General features: G+C 39.2%; 1 protein-coding gene across 14 annotated transcripts in view; it reads right to left on the minus strand.

The window, feature by feature from the left end:
• The window catches only part of PTPN2 (protein tyrosine phosphatase non-receptor type 2), a 101,522-nt gene that overhangs the window by 44,932 nt on the left and 35,591 nt on the right, over positions 1-20,999 (minus strand). For 11 of the 14 annotated variants that reach the window (XM_055239240.2, XM_063641481.1, XM_063641475.1 and 8 more), the window contains exons 3-4: positions 9,013-9,113; positions 3,171-3,269 (exon numbers count right to left, since the gene is read on the minus strand). In XM_055239240.2, the coding sequence (XP_055095215.2) occupies positions 3,171-3,269; positions 9,013-9,113 (200 nt within the window). Of the gene's footprint in view, positions 1-3,170; positions 3,270-9,012; positions 9,114-13,237; positions 13,481-20,999 lie in introns of those variants that run through there. The other 3 variants (XM_063641482.1, XM_055239249.2, XM_063641465.1) reach the window with 3 other exon arrangements.

Here is a 20,999-nt window from a genome sequence, read left to right on the forward strand (position 1 = left end):
CGGCTAATTTTTTGTATTTTTAGTAGAGATGGGGTTTCACCGTGGTCTCGATCTCCTGACCTCGTGATCCGCCCACCTCGGCCTCCCAAAGTGCTGGGATTACAAGCGTGAGCAACCGCGCCCGGCCCGCTAAGACATATTTTTGGTAAAACTAATAATATCTGAAGAAAAAGAAAAAAAGAATTCTTTGGGTAGTGTAGATAAAAAGAACGAGAGACTTATAAAGGAAAATAAGATGTCCATTAGACTTTGGTGGAATACCAGAAGGAAATGGAAAAAAAAAAAGTTGTTCAAAGAATAGCACGTGAGCCAAGGATTTTATATCCCGCCAAACTGACTTTCACATATTAAGACAGCAGATGAACCATCACTGACATGTAAAAAAATCAGACTATAATGCTCACAAGTCCCTCCTTAGGATCCACTAGAGAATGAGCTTTAGTCAGAATGACTGGAGAGACATCAGCAAAGACTGTTGATGAATATTAAATAATGCTTGCTTGTAGAACTAAGAGTCTACAAGGGATGTAAGGGAGAGACTGCAGTTTGTAAAGTACAACTCGGAAACGCCAGGAAGAGAATGAAAAAAATATTAAAAATTGTAAACCATTTTCAGTAATTATCTTGGTAGTAGATGATATCATGATTATGGTTATATTTTGTATGTGATATGGGAAGAACGAAATGAGTCATTACAAGATGGTTTACATCTCTCATATCTTTGAGAACCAGGATTCTTGGTATGAAAAAGGAAATAGCAGATATAAGATGGAAGGGGCTAAGCAACCCTTATAGTCCCAAATTTGAATTGGAAATATCATTATGAACTCTTGAAGTATGTTATCTTGACACACACATATTGTTCCTTAGCTTTTGTCCACTGAAAAGCCCTAAAAACAATGACCAGTCCAGTAGCAATACATATCCTTATTTTTGCTGTGATCTTGAAATACTGCTGCCCATTAAAAAAAACCAAAACTCCTTAGAGAAATGGCTGGTTCCAGGTCTGGGCAGCAAGAGTTTGAGATGAGCCTGAGATGCAGTCATTACAGATAGTACAAATTTTTTTTTTTTTTTTTTTTTTTTTGAGACAGGGTCTCGCTCTGTCACCTAGGCTGGAGTGCAGTGGCACGATCATAGCTAACTGTAGCCTTGACTTCCTGGCCTCAAGCGATCCTCCTGCCTCAGTCCCCCAGGTAGCTGGGACTACAGGCATGCGCCACCACGCCCAGCTAATTTTTTTATTTTTTGTAGAGACAGTTTGACCATGTTGCCCAGGCTAGTCTCAAACTCCCGGGCTCAAGCGATCCACCCAACTCAGCTCCCCCGGGCTCAAGCGATCCACCCAACTCAGCTCCCCCAAAGTGCTGAGATTACAGGTGTGAGACACTGCACCAAGCCAAGGAAACTATTAAAGGTTTGTTAAAAAGGACTCAGGGCTGGGTGAGGTGGCTCACGCCTGTAATCCCAGCACTTTAGGAGGCCGAGGTGGGCAGATCACTTGAGGTCAGGAATTTGAGACCAGCCTGGCCAATATGGTAAAACCGTCTCTACAAAAACTAGCTGGGCATGGTGGTGGGTGCTTGTTATCCCAGTTACTCAGGAGGCTGAGACGGGAGACTCTCTTGAACCTGGGAAGTGGAGGTTGCAGTGAGCCAAAATCATGCCACTGCACTCCAGCCTGGGCAACAGGCAAGACTCTGTCTCAAATAAAAAAAAAAAAAAAGGACTCAGGACCCAACCTAAAGAGATTGCTTCTAGCCAATGACAGGATAATTTGATCAAAAATAAGGAAAATAACTGCAAAGGGTAAAATTAATCCAGTATGTCTAAACCCATAATAATTCATCCTCTCCTGCCACTCTCCACCAGAAAAACTCCTAATTGGTCATCTGTTGAGGACAGATGACCTCAATAGAGAATTAACTTTTTTTTTGGAAAACTGCTTTTAAGAAAAGTAATGACAGAATTGGATTATCATCATTTGTAACCCATAATGAATTAAGAAGCTGAACACTGACCAATAATGGCTATTAATGAAATAAAAAGAACAATAATCAGACATTATGGGTCTCTTGATGAACAACACATTACCCACCACCTCTGAAGTAATCTTCCCCAAAATAATTAAACCTGACTCTTGTTAACCATCTAGGTTCAACCACCATAAACATGATTTCTAAATTCTGGTGGCAGTGTTATCTTATTAATGCAGTAATTATACTCCAAAATGAGAGAAATAAAATTTGCAAATCATGTAGTCTGCAATGCTGCTCAAACTGACAATGTCATAATCCTTAATTTTTTTTTTTTTTTTTTTTTTTGAGATACAGTCTCTACCACCCAGGCTGAAGTGCAGTGGGTTTTGAGATGGAGTCTCATTCTATCATCCAGGTTGAGGTGCAATCCCACAATCTCGGCTCACTGCAACCTCCACCTCCTAGGTTCAAGCGGTTCTCCTGCCTCAGCCTCCCAAGTAGCTAGGATTACACCTGGCTAATATTTGTATTTTTAGTAGAGACGGGGTTTCACCATGTTGGCCAGGCTGGTCTCAAACTCCTGACCTCAAGTGATCTGCCTGCCTCAGCCTCCCAAAGTGCTGGGATTACAGGTTTGAGTCACCGTGCCTGGCCTAATCCTTAATTTTTAAATGATATTGAAGATCAGGAAAAACCACTGTAAATGACTACGCTGACACTGCTGGAAATTCTGGCATGTCATTGCCACATCTAATTAGAAGTAGATTAGGAAATTTTCATCATCATTAAAAACCAGCAATTATGAAATGTAGAATAAAGTAAGAAATCTGAAGTAGAACAGTACAAGATCTTAAAGCTGGAAGAGGACTTATTGACAATAGGTCAATAAGGATTCCTAGGGATTCCAAAGATCTATATATCACTGCTAGTCCATATTTATTCCATTGTATTTCTATCTTGGAGATGAAAGGTCTGCAATTGTTATAAAAAATACTTAAAATAAGAAAGGAAAAGGATACATGAGTTTTTCTGGACAGAAACACTTTGACCACTAGCCTTTAGCAATTAAAGGCCAAAACTAAGGAATGAATATTGGCCCCAAAATGAAAACCTTTATATGCTAATGATCACATACAGTATACTATGTATCACATACAGTATACTAAGCTGTAAATATTAAATATTACTCACCGATTCTTTCTCCACAATGCGGTTCAGCATGACAACTGCTTTGGTCTTCTGCTGCCAAACCATAAGCCAGAAATGGCAGCATGTGTTAGGAAGTGGACCCTGTGAAGAGAGAGGAGAGAGAGCAGATGAGGGAAGCAGACAGAAAGAGCAAGGCTCCAGGAAGGCCTCATCAAGTCTGCTCCTGGGATGTTACAAGACAGACAGCGGACACGCTTATAAGAAGTAAACCAAGACTTCCAATCTACCTGATTTCAAAAACAGGTCTGTGTTAGTTAGGATTTTTGGTTGTAAATGATCAAAACTGACTTTTATTTTCTCAGGCAAAAAAGGAATTGTTTAAGATATCAGGTGGCTTTCAGAGTTGAGGACTAGAGAGCCAAGCTTGGGTAGGAACCAAGGGTTAAGGCACAAGCAAGGTCCTGTCCCAAAGAAAGTCAACCTGGGATGCTGCTCTTGATACTGTCACTACTATCCCCTTGCTTTTGCTGGCACTGCCAAATGAAGGTGGCTATAGTATTCACGTACAATCTATAGGCAAATCAGAGACAAAATCACAAGTAGGAGTATCTGATTGATCATGTTCTAGCTGCAAAGAAGGTAGACCAAAGAAATTTCTGTCCTCTTCATCTTCTACAGCCGAAAGAGAGGATGTGCCTCCCACACATATAAAAAATCCATGAGAAAAAAGTCTGTACCATCACTGGCCAGCCAACCAACTCAAGTCAACTACAAAAAGATTTCTAGAAAAAGTAGGAATCATTAAAGTACCTGAACCACAATGAAACTGTTAATCTACAAATGCACAGTATGTACGGCCTCAATGGAAGAGTATTGGGCAGAGTTAAAAAGGGGCAACAGTCCATGTTACAACAATGCCACGGGGATAAAAGCAAAATATTTCATGTATTGCCAATTGCTTTCACATTTTAATGATAGCATAGGGTAAAAGGAAGAACTAATAAGAGATGAAAAGCCTATGTACAAATTTTAACGAGTTTTAAATGAGAAGGTTAAAATGAGATGCAGTTTTGCTACACCTAAAATAACTCTGAACATGCATTCAACTCACATGGAATGTAGCAGAGTGGTATGAGTTAGGGGCAGAATCAGGAGTAGGGACTAGGGCTGCCCAGAGCTTCAGACCCACATACAACAAGGGGGTTAAAGTGGTTCTAGACTAAAAGCATTTTTTATTTTTTGAGATGGCATCTCTGTCACCCGGGCTAGAGTGCAGCGTCACGATCTCAGCTCACTGCAACCTCCACCTCCCAGGTTCAAGAGATTCTCCTGCCTAAGCCTCCCACAGAGCTGGGATTATAAGCACCCACCACCACACCTGGCTAAATTTTGGATTTTGAGTAGAGACAGAGTTTCACCATGTTGGCCAGGTTGGTCTCGAACTCCTGACCTCAAGTGATCCACCTGCCTCAGCCTCCCAAAGTGCTGGGATTACAGGTGTCAGCCATGGTGCCCAGCTGACTAAAAGCATCTTTAGGCCTGGTGTACTCCTTGGTATGTAGCAGATATTCAATAAATATTACTTAAATGAATAAACCAAGGTTAAGTTGCAAAAATGCTGGAAGTCTACTGAGGATCCTGACAAATATTTGAGAATAGCGTTTTCCTCACTCAACTTATTTTTCTATTACTTGATCTACTTCCAAAACAAAACATAGTCTAAAGGTAAAAACAGCAATGAGGAAATCCCCAGTAAAATGAATACCTTTTTCTTTAATTAGGAAAAAAAAAAAAAAAAAGGATGTAGCAAATTGCCAGTGAGGTCACTCTTTAGTGTATACACACAATCACAACCCATGCCATTCCATTGGTGATTCTAAAGACTAAATAATAAACAGGAACACAGCTGGAGTCTTGCTCTGTTGCCCAGGCTGGAGTGCAATGGCACGACCTCAGCTCACTGCAACCTCTGCCTCCCAGATTCAAGCAATTCTCCCTGCCTCAGCCTCCTGAGTAGCTGGGATTACAGGCGTGCACCAACATGCCCAGCTAATTTTTGTATTTTTAGTAGAGATGGGGTTTTACCATGTTGGCCAGGCTGGTCTCACACTCCTGACCTCAGGTGATCTGCCTGCCTCAGCCTCCCAAAGTGCTGGGATTACAGGGGTGAGCCACTACGCCTAGCCATAGGTTTTTAAATCAGAGGGACAGAGATTCACATCTCAGCTCTTCCATTTACCAGCAATGCTACCAATTTTCTTCATCGGCAAAACAGACTTAATACAACAAGGAGGTGACTTTTAAAAAAAATACTAATTCATAAAACTCAGAAGAAAAAGATGATTGAAGTAATAATCTACAAAGGACAATCAGAAGAGCTGGGTTACTGCATCTCTAGTTTTCTGTATCCTCCACTACAAACAACCTGCTAGGTGCAAGGCCAAGGGCTAGACTGAGATGCAGTCTTGGCTCTTTAAGAGCTTGCAAAGGTGGCAAGGAGAAGTACTTGTATGACTAATGGACACAGTTAAGTAGCACAAGAGTATGGGTAAATTAAACCATCAGGTCTTCGGGAGCAGGAAAGGCTGGGAAGGAAACTACAGAAGAGCCTCGAAAAAGGTCCTAATACAGAGAGGGAATGTGGAAGAATGGGAGGGAGTTAGGGTCCATTCCAGGCCCTCCAAGCATAAGGCAAAGTACATGAAAGTTTAGGGCCTATTTGGGAAAAGACAAATAGATCAGTGAGGTAGAAGTGGAGGGATGTAGTTGGCGATTATACCAGTAGAGTAACAGGGATGGTGCCAAGGGCAGACCTTAAAAAGCTGCTGCAACAGGACAGGTGTAATTGAAGAGAGCTCTGAAAAAAGGGAGGGGCAATAGAAGATCAGAAAGAACTTGGCAGACAATGAGGACAGTTTCAATCCCAATGAGAAAAATAGGAAGAGAACATGCAGATTTTGAAATCCAGTAAAAATATCCAATAGAGATCTGAAAAATATAGAGAGGAATTCAGGAGAGAAGAAAAACCCAGACACAGGCTTCTGAGTTCTCGCATTAAATGCGCAGGGCTCCTTCAGGACACACACAGCAACAAGAAGTTCAAAAACAATCACTAGGAGGCTGGGCGTGGTGGCTCACCCCTGTAATCCCAGCACTTTGGGAGGCCAAGACAGGCGGATCATCTGAGGCCAGGAGTTTGAGACCAGCCTGAGCAACATGGTGAAACCTTGTCTCTACTAAAAATACAGAAATTAGCTGGGAGTGGTGGTGAGCACCTGTAATCCCAGCTACTTGGGAGGCTGAAGCACGAGAATCACTTGAACCCGGGAGGCGGAAGTTGTAGTGAGCTGAGATCGCATCACCGCACTCCAGGCTGGGCAACACAGTGAGACTCCATCTCAAAAAAAAAGAAAGCTATTTAATGTCTCTGGATCTCCTTAGATTCCTCATGTACAAAATAAAGGTAATACTATTTACCAGAGGGTTGTCCTAAGGTTTAAATTATACAAAGCATGTAAAAACACTATTACAAAATTTTTAACTGTTATTAATTTTATTTCCCACTAGAATGTAAAATTCATAATAGGGTTTTTATGAAAGTCTGTTTTATTTAAACAATGCCTGCCACAGAGTAGGTCTCAGTAAGTCTTTGCTGGGTGAGTGAATATCCAATGAAATGCTGGTACCAAGATTCAAGCACAGGTACCATGACAGTAGTCTACCCTGTCTTAGGTTACAAACGTTGAAAACCATGGTCTTAAAGGGCTGTAGTGCAGACTGGAGGTAATTTAGAATCTTGAGAAAGACCTATGTTTTCAAGAACTAAGAAGAGAATAAAAAACCAGTAAGTGATAATGGAGAAAAACAGTGCAGAGGGAGAAAGGGTTGTGATAAGGGATCTAGGGTGGTAATTCTTCTCTATTTTTTAATGTTATTAGTTGTCCCTTGATATACACAAGAGACTGGCTCCAGGACCCAACCTGCCCCACCCACTGCAGTATACCAAAATCCACACATGTCCAAGCCCCACTGGTGGCCCTGTAGAACCTGCAGATACAAAGAGTCAGCCCTCTGTATGCATGGATTTCACATCCCATGAATACCATATTTCTGACACGTTTTTGGTTGAAAAAAGTTTGCCTGTAAGTGGACTAGTACAGTTCAACCCTGTATGGTTCAAGGGTCAACTGTAGGTATTTCAAAAAGAAAATAAAATTTTTAACTCTAAATAGTAGTTTAAAATACGAATGCACATAAAAAACAACTTCCAATATTACAGAAAGGAAGAAAATGGAAAATTAAAGTCTGTATTCCCAAGCTCCAAAGTCTCTATTCCCAAGCTCCAAAAATTATTACTAATGGTATATGTATGATTAACTTATTTAACCAGTCCCTTACAGATTGCTTGAGTCTGATGCGTTAAAATAAGACTGCAATGAACATGATCACATAGGTCTTTTTTTTTTTCTTTTTTTGGACAGAGTTCTGCTCTTTCGCTCAGGCTGGAGTGCAGTGGCACTATCTTGCCTCACTGCCATTTCCACCTCCTGGGTTCAAGCGATTCTCCTGCCTCAGACTCCTGGGTAGCTGGGATTATAGATGCCTAGCACCATGCCCAGCTAATTTTTGTATTTTTAGTAGAGATGGGGTTTCGCCATGTTGGCCAGGCTGGTCTCAAACTCTTGATCTCAGGTGATCCATCTGCCTCAGCCTCCCAAAGTGCTGGGATTACAGGCGTGAGCCACCGCGCCTGGCCGATCACATATATCTTTACGTCTGACTGTATTTCTCTAAGTAGACTTTCTTGGTCGGTCAGAGTATTTGAACACTGAGTATTACACACTTTGAAATCTCTCCTGTTCTGACAGGTGAAAGGCCCATTCCCTGGTTACTGAATGAATGGAGCATCTCTTTATGTGCAAAGTGTCCACCTTTGTTTGGTTCTTTGAACTAAGAGTTTATGTCCTTTGCCAGTTTTTTCCATGGGCTGTTGTTTTTTTCTTTTTGACTTGCAGGAGCTGTATTACCTCAAGTAAAATAATGCATTTTAGTTTCCTGTGAATTGACATAGTATAATAGCTCATAGTTACATTAATCTGCATCTCTTTTTACTTATCAAACATTTTTCTCTTTCAAATAAGTCATTCTGATTCAAGTTACGTTTTCAAAAATCTCAAATATTATGGTATATCTTTTGAATATTTAAAAATCTTTAGGGGGAAATGACAGCACTGTTGATAATCAAGTCTTTATTACTTGATGAATAAACAGTAGCTGTAGATACACAAAAATCTCTATTATCTCAGAATGGAAGGAAAAAAAAAACATGCTTGCACACAGGTGTGGCTGATGTGCTCAGAGGCAATTGGGCAGAAGGCCAAAGGAAGCACAAGGCCTTGCAGCTGGGCCTCTGGAGCACCTGGTCTCAGCAACCGCTCAGGTCCTTGAAGACGACCAGACACCATCCAGGGCTTGGTGTACTCTCTGAAGATACATGCGAGGCAGGGGGAGCTACAGAAGAGCTGTCCAAGGCCTCTGGTTTTGCCACAGGGTATGGGAAGAGAAAAGAAGACGCTAAGAAGCATAAGCAGCGCTCTGTGTCAGATATAATGTAAGGAACACAATCTGCCAAAGAACTGGCCTAAGCCATTTCATAAGAATTTTCCTTCACAAAACATGTAATATCAAAAATAACTCGCCTTTTATCTCAAATACTCAAAGCTTCAAAACCTTATAATGTCCATAATTCATTACATCGTCAGAAAAAAACTGAAATACCATTTCATTTCCAAAAGAAGTCAAGATATACTTTTACCTATGATTTAAAGCAGAACAACCACAAACACATCATTTTCAGACATTTGCTTGGTATCGTACTACTTGCCTGTGTTAAGATGTAACTCCTTTGTGCCTCTTCTATGTCAACTAAACTGGCATTAATATAATCATTCTCAGCATTTTGCAGTTTAACACGACTGTGATCATCTGAAAATAGAGAATGATAAGCCACAACTGTCATTTCAAAATTACTGTTTTTTATCTTCATATTAATATTCTAGGTATTTATAAAAAGATAGAAGAAATAAGAAAAATGAATTAGCATCATAAGAGAGTTGAGACAAATCCTAAACTATTCTCTACTTTTTTTGTAAGGAGTATAAAATGTAATCTTGTTTGTTACTATAGTGCTGGAAAGGAAGTGCTTCTGTTTGTAGCACATTAGCCACTGTGACTTGAAAAATCGACCAGAAGTAAACATAGCTAAATGAATAAAGTACTTACCTTCCTAAAAGTAAAAGGATCATTCAGATTCTTGGTACCTAAAGATTGATTGGTCTACCTACAAAACGATAACTGGTCTCAAATAGATAAGACTAGATTTCCGAGGTTACTGTATTTCAACCTCTTCATTTCTCAATAGATAAGAATTCCACTATATTTAAATAAATTTTAGCAGTGAACGGTGTTTAGGTTAAATGCTGAAGATATTTAAAGACAGTCGGAATATTCCAACTGTATTCTTTAAAAGACCACTGAAGATACTTCACTACTTAGACTCTGTTAACAGTTTAGAGATATTTCTAGTTTTTAAAAGTAAAAATCTCATAGATTGAGAATTTATGCTAATTTAAATATGTGAACTACAAAATGTGACCTTATACATTTAGATGGGAAAGCAAGAGAAGCATGACACCAGGAGAAAAAGCCCATGAATTAACTCAGAATCCTCAACACACAACTGCTGGATGCATATCACTGAATTATAAAACTAAAAACATGGTGTTTGATGTTTAACTCTAGAGAATGCATACTATTACAAGTTGTCCCTCTCAAAGAAACTCATACTAAATAGCCAGTCTCTCCTTACTTTTAAATGAAAAAACTGTTTATATTATCTCCATATGAAAGAAAATGTAAAATGGTTTTAGTTTTACACATCAATTTATCTGAGATGTTTCTGCTGGACTGAACCCAAGACCTCAGTAAATATTACATGTCATTTGCCAACAGGAAAAACTAAGATCTTGTTATAGTAAATCACATATACTAGTGTTCTCGGAAAGATGATGTCAACAAGCACTTTTTTTAAAAATCACTTTTTTTTTTAACAGTTTAATCACCCTTTAACTGTTATATTATGTAAAATAGTAAAAAGGTCAGCAACCTAATTAAAATAAAGACCACGTATCTCCTAGACAACATACCAAAAAAAAAATGCCTGGTTTTAGAAAGCTACATGATTTTAAAATTAAAGTTCCACTAAAATATCACACCAAAGGAATGTATTTCCTCATGTTGTAATCACAGAAAGAACACTAACCAAAGGCTACTCATATCTATTGCACAACTGAAAATAGCCATTTAGCTAACATGTGGTAGGAATCCATAAAACCCGAGAAGGTCCACCTCACAGGGTGCTGGGAATCTGGTTACCCCACATGGCACCACCCCACACCCTTGCCCAGCTATGCAGGAAGTAAACCCAGAGAAACACCTTCAGCCATAGTATTTGATACCTCACTCTCAGGACTCTGAACTAAAATTCACTGTTATTTTCCTTCGATCTGTAAAATATGCGCCAGGTGTTACCTCAATGCTCTATAAGCACAGTAACCACACACCAGAAAAGCCCAGATCCAGTCCTCGGAGGCAGGAGGGCACTACCTGCAGGGCACTGGATCTGCAGGGCTCAGCCCCTGGCAGTGGCCTCGCTTCCTGTTTAACATTAATATACAGAGTCAACCAAAGCGAAAGAACAGTGAATTTTCTCAGGAAAATTTGTTTTTATTTTGTTATCAGATAATACCAAAAAAGAAAGGTCATCCTTGCGAAAACTCTGTAACTATTTAGAACTAACTACAAATGTCATTTGAGCCTGTATTTTCTTCTCAAGGCTGATTAAAAACAAAACTCAAATACCTACATCACTAGATATTATTTTAATTCTTCTGTTCTTTTAAGAAAAACATATACGGGCCAGGTGCGGTGGCTCACGCTTGTAATCCCAGCACTCTGGGAGGCCGAGGCGGGCAGATCACGAGGTCAGGAGATCGAGACCACGGTGAAACCCCGTCTCTACTAAAAATACAAAAAATTAGCCGGGCGTGGTGGCGGGCGCCTTGTAGTCCCAGCTACTCGGAGAGGCTGAGGCAGGAGAATGGCGTGAACCCGGGAGGCAGAGCTTGCAGTGAGCCGAGATCGCGCCACTGCACTCCAGCCTGGGCGACAGAGCAAGACTCCGTCTCAAAAAAAAAAAAAAAGAAAAAAAAAAAAAGAAAACATATACGAAGGAAAAATGAAAAACAATTTAAAAAGGAAAAAAATCTTAAAGCAAAAAGGAGAAATAAAACTTTAAATTAAAAATACATTAAAATTATAAAAACAAAAATTTAAAAAGATTAATACAAAACAAAAAGTATATATAACTTTTTGATTTAGAAGAGGCAGTAGAGAAAAAAATAACAAACACATCACCTTAAAATAACTATTGCAAAAGATTGTGAATATACACATTTCAGGAAGTGAAACTATCAAAGCCTTTTTATGAGAAACTGTGACTTTATAATTTATACTCTTTAGTGAAGATAACAAAGAAGGGCACTGCCTCTTCTCCAATTAAGGATCATAACACATGGTTTCGAGTTTGTGAGAGCATACACAGGTTCCCTTACAACCTGAGTCACAGTTCTCTTTTCCCTGCCCAGATACTATCAGTCAGCCCCAAATCTGTAAACTAATCATTAAAAAACAAACTTTTGACTTCTGAATGAGAACACACAGAAAGGTACATCCCTTCTCCTCTTCCATAGGAACCTCTGAAATGAGATTATCGTAACAGCAGCATCCCATAACCTTTGGGCTGTATAAGTCCCAAAGCCCACAATACTTTACCATCCTTATAAGTCTGGTTATCTCACCCTTTCCTATCTTTTAAAGGATCCAGTAAAGGGAGAAAGGTAAAGATAGTTCAAACTCTTTCGCATGGGATACCACAAAAGCAACCAAACCACACTTCACAGGAAATCTTATTTCTCAACCTCTACTAGCACTAGTAGCAGAACTATCAAGAACATACATTTATTGTTCTACAAGCATCATCTGCCTTAATTCTTGTCACTGAGTGAATGAAGAAATGCAATACCCAAACAGAACAGTGGTTTATAACTTGGATTAAAATTAAGCCAATTTCTAACAAGGAGTCCCTTCACCTCCTACCCTCAAACAGCGTGTTTCTGAGAAACAGCTCCACCTCTCAAGAAATGACTAGTGCTAGCTGTGGCTGTGCTGACAATACAGATTAGTTTCCTGTTTCAATACTGTCATCATAAGCTTTAAAAAAAAAAAAAAAAACAACCCACAGGTTTCACCAAATATATCATTATTGTAAAGACATCTCCTTTTGGAAAGTTTTCCAAGTCAAACAGAAAGGAGAATTCGTATTCATTGTAACTGGTTACAATTCATCCTGAACAGGTTAAATCACAGCAAAGATCAAGCATCCTTAACTTACAAGTCAGGCAAGAAGATGACCAATTCTAATAGTACAGCGTGAACCAGAGACTTTTCCCCTTTAGATTTTCCCATTCTCAACTAAGGGTAATTAGTACGTTTTCAAATAGTGATGTCCAAGAACTCAAAGCATTTTCTAGATATGTCAACTCTCTTCAATCCTGCAAGCAAAATAGTCGAACAACAAATATCATGCATTCTGTCTTACAAATCGAGCAATGAACCAAAAACAAAGCTGGCATTAAACACCAGGTCACCTTATACTCCCCCATATTAATGGAGAATACAAACCTTAGTACACATAGAATATTAACATTTCAATTGTTTGCTCTGTAAGGAAAATTCTGCTTGATGAAAGGTTTCCAACTGACCACAAAACCAACCAGAACCACTGTCTAGAACCATTTGGTGCCTACGACATGTCAGGTTTGTGTGACACTCGTCATTGGGTCACCTCTCTCAGTCTTCACAGCCCTATGAAGTGCATATGAATATGGATCACACCCATCTCACTGTCACTCAGGGAAGTCAAGTCATCATCAGTGTAACACACTAGAGCACAAAAATGAAACCCAGGTTTGTGCAATTTAAGAGATTACCTATTTCCTGCATTCTGCATTCCATGTCTCCCTGATCCATCCAGTTGGTGCCTTTACCATCCTTCCCATACATCCTATATTCTTGCTGACATCACCTTTCACGTTGCTCTCCACTCAGGTGTGATTTCCAACTCCTCTCTCATATAAACCCCACTTCTGTGACGATGCAGTCCATAATATATCTTCTCTAACTAGATGCTCTGATGGAATGCCTCCATGATGAACTGGTCTGTTCCCTGCGTTGAATACTTTCAGCAATCATACACAATTTTTAGTCAACAAACATATTTTAACCTATAGGGATCTAAAGGTAAGACATTATTTGTTTGAAGCTTTTAAAAAGGAAAAAAGAAATTCTATTAAGCCATGACTCTGAGTACTGATACTTTATTGCCTAAAATATTGTGGGAAGGAGCTTGAGTAATTGCTACCTGAATAGGCCTAGTGAGATCAGCAGGAAGGGGAAATTCCAGCAGACGGCACATCATAAAGAGGAATGAAAGGGAATGGTGTAGCATGCAGGACTGGCAAATTCAGAAAGGCTGACGAGCTAGCTAGAGAGAGGTCCCCAAACACATTAAGGGCAGACCCTGAAGGGCATGCGGGCTGTGCTACAGGCACAGGCTCTGGACAGGGGCCCCATGAAGCTCTTTAAAGGACTGGTATAAACACTTGATTTTCATGAAAATAACTCTCAGCAGCATACAAGATGGACTGAACAAAGAGGAAGGCAACTTCATACACCAATACACTGAAAGCTTAATCAAGAGGTGATGAGGCCTGAATCAAGTAGTGGCAGTGGGAATGGAAAGAGTATTTCCAAGGTAGCACCATTACAACTTTGCTAATAAAGTATACATTGTTTAGGGAACATTTGGTTAAGTTCAACCTTTTCCAAACAATAGTTTACTGTCCTTGAAATCATCAGTGTCTTTCAACCCATCATGATTTCAAGATCCTACGCTTGACAGGACAATGTCACTAATTAAATTCGATTCCACAAATCTCCTAATTGAAAAAGTCCTCTTTAATCTGTCCCCAAGAGTCTGCAATGAACAGAATACTTGAGAATGTCTTTATAAAATAGGTAAAATTCATTAGTTTGGAAAACGGACATTTTTCCTCTTTGGTAGCTTGTATAAAATAAGACATACTAATCTTCACTTTAAAATAATCAGTAAGTATCTCACCATTTTCTTTTTTTTCTTTTTTTTTTTTTTTTTTTTGAGATGGAGTTTCGCTCTTGTTGCCCAGGCTGGAGTGCAATGGTGCGATCTCGGTTCACCACAACCTCCACCTCCTGGGTTCAAGCGATTCTCCTGCCTCAGCCTCCCGAGCAGCTGGGATTACAGGCATGTGCCACCACGCCCGGCTAATTCTGTATTTTTAGCAGAGATGGGGTTTCTCCATGTTGGTCAGGCTGGTCTTGAACTCCCGACCTCAGGTGATCCACCTGCCTCGGCCTCCCAAAGTGTTGGGATTACAGGAGTGAGCCACAGCGCCCAGCAGTATTGCACCACTTTCTTTGAAACTCAGACTCTGCTTCTAGGAGAGGTAGAGCCTAAACAAATTGAAGGTAGAGGGACTTAGGGGAAAAGATTTTACTTTCATCACATCCAAAGGCCCATGAGACACCATGCAAACAATGTAGACCAAATATCTATATTGGTGATATAGCAATAAGCATAACTAAGTAAAGTATATAAGTAATAAATGCTAAAAAGAAAAAAAAAGGTAGAGTAACGGGACTCACAGCGCTGGGGAGAGGGGCAGGTTGCAATTCTAAACAGGGTGGTCAGGATGGGCCTTGTGGCTGACCACCCAGGTGGGTCACATGTAAGCACAGATCTGGAAGGGGTCAGTCTCAGGGATATTTTAGTTAACAGTGTACCAAGCACAGAGAACGGCGAATGCCTTAAGGTGGTACATACCTAACATGTCTGAGGGACATGAAGAATGTGGCTTGAGCCACGGGGACAAAGGGGAGAGGAGCAGTCTGCAGTTTAGGTTCGGAGAGTCAAGAAATCCTGTACTGATCATTTCTCCTAAATTTGACTGTCAGGGAAAAAGGGCTGCTACTTCCATTTTCTCAGAGGGCCTACCTAGTAGAGTGTCATAACAATTTAAGTCAGCAAGTATTCAAACATTGTTTATATGATGAATTCCAGAAGATTTTCACATATTCAAATTCCTAAACCTGCTAGAATTTTGTTAGAATGACAAATCACTATCAACCCATTCTCAAACATAAGCACGAAATGAAATGACGTTAACTGACTTTCTTAAGTGTAAACTAATTCAGCAAAAAGGAAAAGCACAGAAACCTTCAAGACTTTTTAGTACAGGTACCTGGAATTTTGCGGTGCAGATGAAAAACATGGGTGAGGGGAGTTTGAGGGATCTAAAGATGTGGATTCTGTTCTCTGTTTTGGCTCTACCAACCTACATAATTTCAGACATAGTCACGATTTCCCAGAAAAGGGTGACTACTACTTGAGAAACACTATCAGCATCCCAGTCGCCGACAGTCCTATGATAAGGGGCACTCTGGGGTCTGTTTTCTTGTCTGTCAAAATCACTGGCTCGAGTGGACCAGTCCTTCTTATTTTCACTGACAAACCCTCCTTAATACCCTAAGAGGGTATTAAAGTACAAAATTCCTTGGTAATTCCTATTTTACCTTAAACATTTAAAGGAATTTCAAAATTCTACTTGATCATGTATCTGCATTTTAATCTAGCAACAACCACACCCTCACCCCAATCCTGAGTACAGCTAACTGTCCTGGACTCCAGCACTCCCCCACTGCACGCTTCCACAGCTCCCTCCACCCAGCTAAGTGCTCTAGGGCAGACCAGCCCACCCAAGGTGCTGTGGCTGTTAAGAGGGACCTCTTAGGGCAAGATTCTGATCAGCTCCGCTGGCGGAAGGCAACAGGAGCACCCAGGCCTGACCAGTAGCAGCCTTCTTGCCAGAATTAAGCTCTTTGCAGCCAGGGACGCTGTCAGGCTCATCACAGAGCCCCACTCGTAGCAATGCGCTGTCCAGGTCCTAGTTCCAGAAGGCCATCAAACTCAGAAGCATGAAAAGACACTGCTACAATCCACAGACCTTATTTTGATTTCTCCAGTTCTACCGGCACTCATTTGTGTGTATACAGTTCTGTGCCATTTTACCACAAACAAATTCACATGACCACCACAACACATACCTATTCCATCAGCACAAAGGTTCTGTGTGCCCCTTGGCAGGCACACTTTTCCCCATTCCATCCCTAACCACCGACCTGCTCTCCCTCTCGAGAATTCTCATCACTTCAAGAATGTTATATAAATGGAATCATGTACTATGTCATCACTGGAAACTGGATTTTTTCACCCAGCATAAGTCCTCTGAGAGCTACCCATGTTGTTATGTCAAGTTTCTTCCTTTTTATTGCTGAGTAGTAGTCTGTGTTATGAATGTACCATAGTTAACCACTTACCCACTGAAGGACACGTGAGTTGTTTCTAATCTGGGACTACTACAAATAAAGCTGCTGTGAATATTCATGCACACACTTTTGTGTGGACATATGACTGCATTTCTCTGGGATAAATGCCCAGGAGTGCAAGTGCTAGGTCATATAAGCTAAGTATACGTTCAGCTTTTTAAGAAACTGCCAAACTACTTTCCAGAGTGGCTGTACCAGTTTACATTCCCACCAGCCATATATGAGATCCAGCTTCTCTGCATTTTTAGGGTATTGTGATCTCTTTACTTTAGCTGTTTTAGTAGCTGTCTAGTGACATCCCACCACCATGATTTTAATTTGCATTTTCCTAATGGCTAATGAAGTTTTTTATATGTTCATAGGCTTATCTGCCATCTGTGTCATATCTTTTGCCCATTTCCTAACTGGGGTTTTTGTTTCTTTTTACTGTTGCATTTTGAGAGTTCTATATATAGTCCAGATCTAAGTTCTTTGTCAGATATGTGGTTACATTTTCTCCAAGTCTGTACTCATCTGTTTGTCCTCTTAACAGGGTGTTTTGAGAAGCAAAAGTTTTTTATTTTGATTTAGTATAAATTATTGATATTTTAAATGAATTGCGCTCTAGGTGTCATAGCTAAGAACTCTTCATCTAGCCTTACATCCTGAATTTTCTCCCATTTTCTTATGAAAGCTTTTACGTTATGATCCATCTATGATCTATCTTCAGTTAACTTTTGTGTAAGGTGTGAGATTTCATTTTAAATTGCTTTGCACCTTTGTCAAAAAATCAGTTCACCATACTTTTACAAGTTTATTTCTAGATTATGTTCCACTGACTTATGTATTTATCCCTCTGCCACTACCACACTGTTTTGATTACTGTAGTTGTGCATTAAGTTTTAAAATTAGGTAGAGTGATTCTTCTAGTTTTTATTTTTCAAGATCATTTTAGCCATTTTATTTTAGTTCCTTTGCCTTTCCACATAAAAGAATAAGCTTGTTTTTATCTACGAAAAAATCTTCCTGAAATTCTGACAGAAATTGTGTTAGATCTTTAGGAACAATTTGACACTATCAGTCACTATAGATCTATAGAACAATTTGGGGAGGACTGACTCAGTATGCTAAGTCTTCCGATCAATGAACATGGTAGGCCTTTTTCATGTATTTAGGTCATCTTTTGATTTCTTTTATCAGCATGTTTGGTGCTTTCAACATGCAGGTCCTATACATATTTTGTTAGATTTATTCCAACATATTCCATTTTCTTAGAGCAACTGTAAACAACGTGTTTTTAATCTTCGTTTCCACGTGTTTGTTGCTAATATACAGGAATACAATTGGCTTCTGTATGCTGACCTTGTATCCCACAACCTCGTTTAACTCACTTATTATTTCCAGGACATTGTTGGGTAGATTCTTTGCGATCTTCTACATGTCATCTACTAATAAGGTCATTTTTATTTCTTCCCTTCCAACCTGTATGCATTTTATTTCCTTTTCTTGACTTCATGTACTGGCTAGGATTCAGTATCTCAAGTTTATATATATTTTTAATTTGTATGTTTAAATAATTTTAAAACTTACAGAAAAATTCCAAGTAAAACACAAAGTATTTTCTTCCCAAGTCATGACAGCAAGTTGCAAACATACCTGATTATTCCACTTTTTTATCTTCTACAATGACATAATCCTACTTACTCATAGTCATCAAAATTATGAAATTAACAGTGATATTTTACTAACCCAGATACCATTCAAGTTCTACCAACTGTCCCAATAATGTCCTTTAAACAAAAGGATACAATCTGTTCTTTCCTGGTATTTTTTAACCTTTTGAAAACTGCAAGTCAGTTGTTTTATAGCGTTCCTCCATTTGAGTTGTCAGATATCTATTTCCCTATAGGTGAGTTCAGTTTGTATATTTTTGGCATGTTCATCTCAGAAAGATGCTATGTATTCACTGCATCTTATCGGGTGGTTCAGGATTCTGACATGGTATGTCTCACAACTGGTCATGATCACATATTTAAGGCTGGTGTTGGCCAGACTTCTCCAGCGTAGAGGTACTATTCCTCTTCTTATATTTAACAAGTATTTTGTAAAGGGATACTTCAAGATTATGTAAATACCTTGTTCTTCACCAAATTTTCACCCACCAAGTTTAGTATCCATTTCAATATTTATTAGTTGGCAACCTATGCAAAGGTAGAACTTTCCCTATCCCTCATTTATGTATTCATTTGTTTCTTTACATCAGTATAGACTCATTAATTCCTATTTTATTCAATAGGTTGTAATCATTATTTATTTTCGTGCTCAGATTATCCCAAGTTTGGCCAGTGAACTCAACTTGGCTTCTACACCCTTCTGATATGTCTTCATCATTTTTCGAGCATGTCTTTATGTTCTGTCACTACAAAACATTCCAGGCTATTCTTACACTTTCCCTGTCCCAGACCTGGAACCAGCCATTTCTCCAAAGCTCTATTCTCCTCCTAGTGGAGAATAAAATTTGGTATCAAAAGCTAAGCATGCCCAATGTTAATCAGCTATCGCTGCTCTCAAGATTTCTCAGTGGACAGGGGTAAGAAATATATGTATATACATATACCTATGTTCATATTTATCTGTGTATCTATACTCACTGAAAACCATGCATTCATACCTGGATACACCAATGCCAACCCAGTATCACAGGCTTCTTTTTCAAGGACATTACCACCTTTACTCACATGCCTTCCACATGTGGGCCCAACCCCAAGTGCTTTTAGATTTAATTATTCAGGGAGAGAGAAGGAGAAGCTTAATGATATCTTTAATACCCCCTTTACTACCCTATGACAAAACTATGTACAAAATTTTTGTCAGTCAAAACAAAAAAAAAAAAGTTGCACCTGTTAAGGAATTCACAATGTAATAGGACAGAAAGGTGAATGCGGGAAGAAGGTGAGAAAGAGATGAATAGGGGCAAGAAATGAAGCATACAAGAAATAGATCAAAGTAATCTAATGCAACCCTCTATAATTCATTCACAAATATTCTCTAGAAGATCTGACAGTGAGAAGATCCACCCTCTGCGTGAATACCTCCAATAACAAGTGTGCTAGTTCAGAGGGTTCATTTGTAGGTTTAAAACAGCTCTTAAGAGCTAATGCTAACCTGATATTCACCAATGCTATCATTCGCTCATGAACCCTAGTTTTATATTTTGGGCTTAACACAGGATAAAGAACTCCTTTTTCCATGTAAAAGTTCAGGCATCTGAAGTAAGCTATCATGCTGCTCTGTTTAGGTTTTCTCTTTCCCTGTCTAATCAATGCTAGCTTCTTCTCTAAGAGTTCTAGTTCTTCTTCCTTGGAACCACTCCAGTGCATCAATAGCCTGCAGGAATAAATTATTAACATCATAAATAGCTTTGATTTGGCTTTGATTAAAATTAAAAAATTTTTTTTTTTTGAGAGGAAGTTTTTTTCACTCTTGTTGCCCAGGCTGGAGTGCAATGGCACAATCTCGGCTCACTGTCACCTCCACCTCCCAGGTTCAAACAATTCTCCTGCCTCAGCCTCCCAAGTAGCTGAGATTACAGATGCCAGCCACCACGCCCAACTAATTTTGTATTTTTAGTAGAGACAGGGTTTTACCATGCTGACCTCAGGTGATCCACCCACCTTGGCCTCCCAAAGTGCTGGGATTACAGGCGTAAGCCACTGCGCTAGGCCAAAACTGAAGATTAAAAAAAAAAAAAAAAAAAATTGAAGATTGAACTAAAGACCCTAACAGTGAGTGAGAAAATCTTTAAGTAAAAAAGCTGTCAACAACGGATTTTGAGAAGGTAAAGCACTACACTGACGTCTGGTCTTTATTTTCAAACTTCAATGGGATAAGAAAAAATGTTAGCAAATATTTACATAATAGTTACCATAAAATATAAGTTAAATCTATACTTATTCGGATTATTATTATAGAACTAAGTTTTTATCTAAATCTGCTATTACTAAGAAAGATGACAAGCACCTTCTGGTAAGTTTAAAGGTTTCTTTTAATGATTTGAAGGTCTATCGTCTTACAATTCTAAGACTATCAAAATGTTTCTTAATAATTCTTTGACTTGTCTGCACATTTCTAGAGGGGTTATCTATGAAGAAATTCATATAATCTATAGTGGTGATGGTTTTAAAATACGTTCACAATTCACTGATACTTCTTCCATCAAACTAATAAGAGTATTAAGTACCCTCTCCTTGAATATGCATGGCCTTGGTGAGTTACTTCTCAAACAGAATG

The sequence above is a fragment of the Symphalangus syndactylus genome, chromosome 1 (assembly GCF_028878055.3).
Source record: "Symphalangus syndactylus isolate Jambi chromosome 1, NHGRI_mSymSyn1-v2.1_pri, whole genome shotgun sequence".
Classification (NCBI taxonomy): Eukaryota; Metazoa; Chordata; class Mammalia; order Primates; family Hylobatidae; genus Symphalangus; species Symphalangus syndactylus.